This window comes from Nycticebus coucang, chromosome 4 (assembly GCF_027406575.1).
Source record: "Nycticebus coucang isolate mNycCou1 chromosome 4, mNycCou1.pri, whole genome shotgun sequence".
Classification (NCBI taxonomy): Eukaryota; Metazoa; Chordata; class Mammalia; order Primates; family Lorisidae; genus Nycticebus; species Nycticebus coucang.
Window position 1 is genome coordinate 135,479,865 of NC_069783.1, and position 8,537 is coordinate 135,488,401.

At 44.2% G+C, this 8,537-nt stretch overlaps 1 gene segment (V, D, J or C); it reads left to right on the forward strand.

Moving 5' to 3' along the window:
- Positions 1-2,627: 2,627 nt before the first annotated feature.
- Positions 2,628-3,712, forward strand: LOC128584899 (immunoglobulin lambda variable 10-54-like). The segment is given in 2 exon segments: positions 2,628-2,693; positions 2,827-3,712. Coding segments are annotated over 2 exon segments (447 nt in total).
- The last annotated feature ends 4,825 nt before the right edge of the window (positions 3,713-8,537 follow it).

Consider the following 8,537-nt stretch of genomic DNA (forward strand, 5'->3'; position numbering starts at 1 on the left):
GAAGCTGGGATCCAGGGCTGTTTTCTGATCTACCGTGGGACCTACCTAATCCACACCTAGGTGGGCATGAGAGGAATAAATGGGAGATTTAAGGGACCTGATACCAAGTCCGTGGAAATTGGGTTCAGAGAAACATAGAGCTTCTCAAGAATTCTACGCATTGAGCCTGCGGCTGTTCTTTGGGTCCTTTGTCCTTTTGCTGTGCTGAATGTTCACTCCTCACATAAACAAGGATCACTCAGTAAGTCCAAATAGTGAGGAGAGCACTCTATGAAGGTAAGAGATGAGTTGTGGTGAGGAAGTTGGAGCCTTGAGAGGGCCCTGGGTGTACTTTGTGAAGACGAGGGGTGTGGTAAAGGCAACTGTCAGGTAGTACCCATCACAGAGGCAATGGCACAGCCCAGGATGCTGACAGTGCCTTTCAGACACGATGCTGGACCACGGACAGCCAGCAGGAGGCGCTGTGGGACTGTCTGATACATATGGTGAGGCCGCAGCTGGGGTTCTTTGGTTGGTGCCCTATGCTAAGCGCTCCCTGGTGCCCAGTGGATCCTTCCTCCCAAATCCCTAAGGATGCCCACATCAGAAGTTCACCAGACTTACACCCTCCACAACCAAACTCCAAGGCAGAGGGACCCAGAATCAGTCATGTCTCAGGAAGGGGCTTGGAGAATCAGGTGAAAAAATAATTTTAACGATGGGCTCCCTCCTCTACCAGAATGAGGGGAAGGATAAAGATTTGGGCATCTCTGTCTCAGCTGATGGTCTTGGGAAGCAGATGTCTGGAGATTCTCCACCATGGCCTGGCCTTTTTCCTCCTCCTCACCACTCTCTGCACAGATGACTGGATTTGGGGTGAGGGGAGAATCCCTAGAAGAAAACATGGTGGTTTATTTCCTTCTGGGTGCCCAGCATGGCTGGTGTGTTGGGCCCCAGACTTTCTATCATTGAGTCAATGCACTTTCAGGATCCTGGACATGTACCATTCTTATTGCTGGAGTCTGTGGATCAGGAAGTCACTATCTCCTGCTTTGGGAGAAGCAGCAACATTTGCATCTTATCATTTGTGTTGGTACCAGCTCTTACTGGTGCTTGCCCCCAAACTCCAGATTTGTGGACCCACTAGCCCCATTGTACTTCTGCTAGCTGGACAAGGAAGACCTGACATACTGAATGTCGGATGGAGCCCTCAGAGTATGAGTAGGGAGAGGGGCAAGAGGGGGCAACTGGTGGGATCTCAACTAATGTGCACATTGTGAGGGTGTTCAGCACACCCCTGGGTGAAGGGCCCAACTACAACTTGAACTTTTCCTTAGAAATGAAAACAATGTAACCTAAACATTTGTACCCTCATATTAATCTGAAATTTTAAAAAAGAACAATAAATACATAAAATGTAAAATATAATAAAATGCCAGTGAGACTGTGGGAAATCACAAACTGTCAAGTGTGGGGGCATAAACATGTTCAGCCATCTGGAAGAAAGTTCCTCAGCACACACAAAAAATAAGTGTGTTTGCACATGCCGCGCAGGTGTCTACCCTGTACAGAGACAGAGGGAAATGTTTACAAGAAGATCCTTACTGTGAGCAAAGTGTTGGATGCAAGCTTGTTGTCTAACACAAGGGGAATTTATAACCAACACACAGTAGGGGGGATGCTAACCAATTGGAAGTAATAAAATAATTTCATATAAAATGCATGAAATTCAAAGCATAATTATCAGTTTAAAAAGAAAAAAATCCACTAAATAAAAAGCAAAATTTCTAAAGAAAAGAAAGTAAGTTGTTTATTGTAAAACACAAACTCACTTTGTAACATTTGCAAAGTTGTATGTGTATAATGGGCAGTTGGGAAAGTAGACAGGAATATTATTTACACTTGAATGGGAGGGCCTCAAACAAAGAGACATATATGGTGGTTAAAAAATAAGTTAAATAACAACATAGAGAACTTTCAGAGGCTGACCATGAGAGTGCTGTTAATAAATGTGATTGAACTCCCCAAAATGGAAACATAAAATATTCTTCATTTTTGGAGATGTAACAGATGATCTCAGTAAAGTAATGACATAACGTGATGCTGATTCAGGTGAAAGACTAGCTCTTTGCAGGCAAGGGAATCACTTAGCCTGGCACTCAGTATACTGAGAATTCCCAGCTTCCCTGTATCTTTCACCAACATCGTGAACACTTCAGAAAAGAGGGTCAGGACACTCAGTGTTCCTCTAATTCTTCACATCTGGAATGCCCAGATGTGTCAGAAAGACAAGTAGGGTTTGGGATCTGGAGACAGTGAGGAGCAGTGGGGGACATTTCTGAGATGGCCCCACCCACCTGGGAAACCTCTGAGGGCCTGCAGGGGAGTTCAGCCATCACCGCGTTCACTGTGTTAGATTTGGGCCACAGCACTGACCTGCAGGACCATGAGTCAGTCCACCTCCAGCCATGGGGCCAGCTGATCTCATTTACTCTTTCTCCTGCTGTCCTGTGAGTACCCAGGCAGGTGGCCCAGGAACAGACAGAAAGCAAAGTCGTATTTGAATGTAGTGGCTCCACCCCCATGAAGACAGTGGGAAATATAAGGAGAATTAGTAGAGTTTAGTCTCCAAACTAGAACTTCAGGGAGCAGAACTTGAGTCTGCACCATGCCCTGGGCTCCTCTGCTCCTCACCCTCCTCACATGTCATACAGGTGAGGGTGCACCTTACAGTGGGTGTGGGAAAGGGAGCTATGGGATCCTCACCCAGCTCTGCTCCACTCCCCTCACTCTCACTCACAGCGGTCTGTGATTCTGCTCTCACTGTCCTCTCTGTCCCCCTTACAGTGTCTCTGGCCCAGGCAGGGCTGACTCAGCCCCCATCGGTGTCCATGGGCCTGGGACAGACAGTGACACTCACCTGCACTGGGAACGGCAATAATGTTGGTAATGAGGGAGCGGTTTGGCTGCAGCAGCACCCAGGTCAGTCCCCCAAACTCCTGGTGGACAGGGTGCACAACCGACCCCCAGGGATCTCAGAGAGGTTCACGGGGTCCAGGTCAGGAAATGTCGCTTCCCTGACCATCTCTGGACTCCAGAATGAGGACGAGGCTGACTATTTCTGTACAGCATGGGACAAGAGCTCAATGGTTTGCACGGTGCTTCAGGCCAGTGGGGAAGTGAGACAAAAACTCATGGGCTCCCCTTGCATCACTCAGCACGTGGGAACCTCACAGAGCATTGTGTAAACTAGACCTGTAAAAATGACGGCTTCCTAGTCATAATATTGTGTACTATTCAAGACAGTAAAAAATATTAACATGAATAAAATTAGTAATTAACAAGCCTGTGTTAGGCAACACCACTGAGTATATATGTGGCTATTTGCACATATGAATGTATATGTGCCCTAGTATTTGGTAAAATGAAATATAAGGCTTAACTAAGTTTTCTCAGATTTTTCTTGTGTCCTCGGTTTGGAGCTGCTGGAGTCCATGCTCAGATTATCCATCTCTCTGCTCTTGCCAGTCCCTTCACCAGGGTCACCAGAAACTACCTCCCTCCTTGTGGTCTGGGCACATGTCCTCACCTCTCATTAGAACACCCTAAATCCTCTTCAGTGGGGATTCCTTGACCTACACCATAGATCTGGACATGAACATCACACTTGATTGATGCTTCTGCAGTCCCACTTCCCTGTCTATCCTCATCCCCCACTTCCCTGTCTACCCCCATCCCCTACGCAGACAATGTCCCCACTTTTTATTGTGCTCTTTCACTCTGACAATCATGAGCAGTGTCTGAAACAGGCAAGGTAGGAGATTCCGGGTATGTTTGACAACAATTTTGACTCCGTTTTGAAAAAAAAAAGAATAAATCATAATTCAAAAATCATTTTCCACAGAGATGAAAATCTAAGTGTGAGATCATCAGGGTTCCTTCTTTTCTTGGGTTGTGACACCGGACGAAAGTACCATGTGAAAAGACCAGTGTCCTACGTACTTACAGCTGTCACAGTGAGTGGAGGAGGTGGGCCCTGTGGCCAGCAGGGGACGCTGTGTGATGTGCTGAGAACGAGGGTGCTGTGCAGACAGCTGGTAAACCACTCAGCTGGGGGGAAGGAAGTTGACCACCGTGTCCTCACTGATGTGTGACGTGTGACTTTCCTCCACCTGTGAGTCCCTGCCCACTACCCCTTCTGCTCCTGAGTCTGACTCCTACTCCATTGCTTCAGATTTGAGACATTGCCTCCTTGTCTTCTTATTTTTTGAAAGATTTTTAAAGCTTATTTAGTTTTTCACTATTTATTTTTTAAACGTGAAATTTATTTATTTATTTATAATTTTATATTTTTTCTTAAATCATAACTGTGTATATTGATGTATTTATGCGTTTCAGTGTACTGGTTTAATATACAATGTGAAATGCTTACATTGAATTAAGTAACACATCCATCACCGTTATGCTCATTTCTTAATAGTTTTGAAATGTACCACTGCATCACGCACATTAGGTGAGGTCCCCCCAAATGCTCTCCCTCCTCCCATCACCCCTTTTTCCTCCCCTCTCTCTCCTCTTCCCTTCTACTTTCTGGACTATAGTTACGTTTTACCATTCATATGAATGTGTAGGGGATTATATATTGATTTCATAGTAGTATTGAGTACATTGGATACTTTCTTTTCCATTCTTGAGATACTTTACTAAGAAGAATATACTTCAGCTCCATCCAGGTAAACATAAAAGTTGTGAAGTCTCCATCTTTTTATGGCTGCATACTATTCCATGGTGTACATATACCACAATTTGTTAATCCATTCATGGGTTGATGGACACTTGGGCTGTTTTCAAGTCTTGGCTATTATGAATTGGTCTGCAATAAACATTCTGGTGCAAATGTCTTTGTTGTAAAATGCTTTTTGATCACCTGGGTATATACCTAGTAGAGAAATTGCAGGATCAAATGGCAGGTCTACTTTTAGTTCCTTGAACATTCTCCAAACTTCTTTCTGGAAAGGTCATATTAGCTTGCATTCCCACCAGCAGTGTAGAAGTGTTCCCTTCTCTCCACACCCACACCAACATCTGTAGTTTTGGGATTTTTGTGATATGGGCTAATCTTACTGGAGTTAGATGATATCTCAAAGTGGTTTTGATTTGCATTTCTCTGATGATTAAGGATGATGAGCATTTTTTCCCTGTGTTTGTAGGCCATGCGCCTGTCTTTATCAGAGAAGTTTCTGTTCAAGCCCACATAGAAATGAGGTTACTTTTTCTTTTCTTGTTGATAAGTTTGAGTTCTCTGTGGATTCTAATTATCAGACCTTTGTCAGAAGCATAATCTGTAAAAAATCTTCTCCCATTCTGAAGGTTTTCTGTTTGCTTTACTTTTCTGTGCTCTTGGCTGTGCAAAAGCTATTTAGTTTGATCAGATCCCAGTAATGTATTTTTTGGTGTTGCTTCAATTGCCCAGAGGTTCTCCTCATAAAATATTTTCCAAGGCCGATATTTTCTTAAGCTTATTTAATGAAACAAATTTTAGTTTTACAAAAGATCTTCAGAATTTAATAGAAATAAACTGCATTATAACTTGCTATCCTGTTGTGATTTTTTTTTTTATATTTCAGTTTAATGTGAGAGCATAAACAATTAGGTTACAATGTTTGGGTTTGTTAGGGAGAGTCCATGTTGTAGTGTATTTATGTCCTGCACACAGAAGTTGTGCCTTATCCCCTTACACTGTGCCCAGTAAGTGAGAGCATGTCAATCTCCCTCCCTCCCCCCTCTCCTTCCTCCCTCATTCCCTCTTCCCCCAACTGAATTGGGTGGGTGTGTCTCTTATGTGAATATTTGCTTGTCTACTGCAGCGGTTCTCAATCTGTGGGTCGCGACCCCCAGGAGCTATATTAAAGGCCCATGGCATTAGGAAGGTCGAGAGAAGGTTGAGAACCACTGGCCTACTGGCTTCATATTAGTATTGAGTACATTGGATACTTACTTTTCCACTCTAGTGATACTTTACTAAGAATAATGAGTTTCAATTCCATCCAGGTTAATTCGAAAGATGTAAAGTCTCCATATTTTTATGGCAGAGTGGCATTCTGTGGTGTACATATGCTATAGTTTATTAATCCATTCCTTGGTTTTTAGGCATTTAGGTTGTTTCTACATCTTTATAGTTGTAAATTGTGTGCAATAAACAATCTAGTGCAAATGGATGTGGAGAGAAGGGAGCACTTCTATACTGTTGGTGGGACTGCAAACTAATACAGCTTCTTTGGAAAGAAGTACAGAGAATCCTCAAAGAACTCAAAATAGTTTGACTTTCATTTGACTCCACAATCCCATTACTAAGCACCTACCTAGAAGGAAAAAAAATCATTTTATCATGAGGACATTTGCACTAGATTGTTTGTCACAGCTATTTTTCCTCTTTAGTGGTTTTTCCCAAATCTGGTCCAAGAAGGGCTTACAGATGGTTAAGTCCCAGGATACGTGTGGATGGAGTCATTCTGCTCCAATTATAGCCTGGCCAGGAGATGGGACACAGCTGTGATCACAATGCTCACAGTGGAAATTCTGGAGACAAATCTCTGAGGCGTCTCACCATGCCCTAGAGCCTTTCTCCCTCAGTCATTTATAAAAGGAACATTTGCTAGACATTTAGAGGAAGGGGACCTGAGGTCACACAGGACCTACATTCTTCCTCTGGCCCCACAAGCCACATGTGTGTTGTGTCCTCAGACTCATGGCCCTCTGTCTCAGTGTATTGGTAACTTGCTCACAGCCTTCTGCAAAGGAAACTTCGGGAATTTGGTAACTTTCATGCAGTCTGGAGCCACCAGATCCCATAAAGAAGCTCTATAAGGTGAGGAGTGCTGTGCTCTGGACTACCCCCTGAGCAGGAGGCCCAATGTAGACCAGGATGACAGCCTCAGAGGTGACTCTTTGCTCTGAGCCCCAGGAAAAGCTCTAAGACATGTTATCTGTTGTCTTTGCCAAGTGTTTTGCTCCACTCTCACTGTATTTCACCTGCTCTAGCTCATTAGAGATAGAACTATCACTTCTGGAAGAAAACCCTAAATATCTAAGGTCATAAATGCACTCAGGTCCAGGCTTCCCACTCAGGAATGTCCAGCTTGTGGCCCTAGGGCACCATGCAGAATATTTGAGACCTTTTTTTTGCTTCTCTGCAGTGTTGAATATTGCAAAACTTAAGCACAGAGCTTTATTTCTTTTTTATTTATTTTTTTTTCTCATCAGCTTTTTTTTTTTTCTCATCAGCTTTCATTAGTGTTTTGCATTTTAGTGTGGTCCCAAACAACTCTTTTTCTTCCAATTTACAGCAGAAAAAAAACAAGGTTGGACACCCCTGGTTGTCAAACCATTGATTTACCTTGTGTAATTTTATCATCTAATAGTTGCATAACAATGTTGAGAAACGAGGGCACTAAGGGGCTGGAGATACCTTTACATTTTCCTGATCTATGTGGAAATGTCTCCCCTCAAGTAAGAAGCTGTGTATTACCATATTATAAACATATTTCTTTTTTCTGTTTCTGTACCATTAACTACTTTTTTTTAAAATCAGGAATAGCTGTTAAAATTGGCCAGAGTCTTGCAAAATCCATTCATTCAATAATATTTTTTGTGATGTAATAATATGGTGTATTCTATTAAAGACTTTATTATTATCAAAATAACCTATATTTCAGGAGTAAATTTCACTGGACAATTATGTGTCAATTTTTAAGTCTGGGGTTGAATTCAGGTGACCCCACTCATATATCACCCCTGAGAGACTGAAGTCTGGACAGTGGCAGCAGGGGCCACTGTAGGCCTTGCTAGCACATGTGGGTAGGGAGCACCCCCAGCTGCACAATTCCCAAAACTCCCCAGAGCTGGGGCAGTGGAGCCTGCACTCACTGGAACAGACTCAGCAGCTGCGTCCTCCATGGGGTGGGCAGATTCTCCTGCTCACAGGCCTGTGGAAGGTCACAGCAGCTGCTTCCTTCCTTGTCACTCCCATGGGGCAAACTGTGAATTTCACTCATCAGACCAAAAACTAAGCTCGAATGTCAAATAGTACTCAGGCTGGGGCAGAGACCTCCAGTTGGCAAAACAAGTTAGTGTGAATGCCCCTCCTCCTTCTGGACAGTGGAGAAGATGAAAGAGCTCCAGGCCTCTCAGCGCTGCCCCAGGGCCTCAGGAGTCTGTGTCCACCATGGCCTGGACTCCTCTCCTCTTCATGCTCCTGTCCCATTGCACAGGTGAGGACAGACTGCAGGTGCCTGGGCTGCTACCAGCTCCTCTGGTTCAGACCAGCAAGACTCTTAATCTTGGTCTGTGCCCCATCACCATGGGTATCTGTGTTCGCAGGTTCCCTCTCCCAGCCTGTGCTGACTCAGCCACCCTCCCTCTCTGCATCCCCGGGATCATCAGCCAGACTCACCTGCACCCTGAGCAGTGACCTCAATCTGGGATACTATGCAATATATTGGTTCTAGCAGAAGCCAGGGAACCCTCCCAGGTATCTCCCAAGCTATGTCTCAGACTCA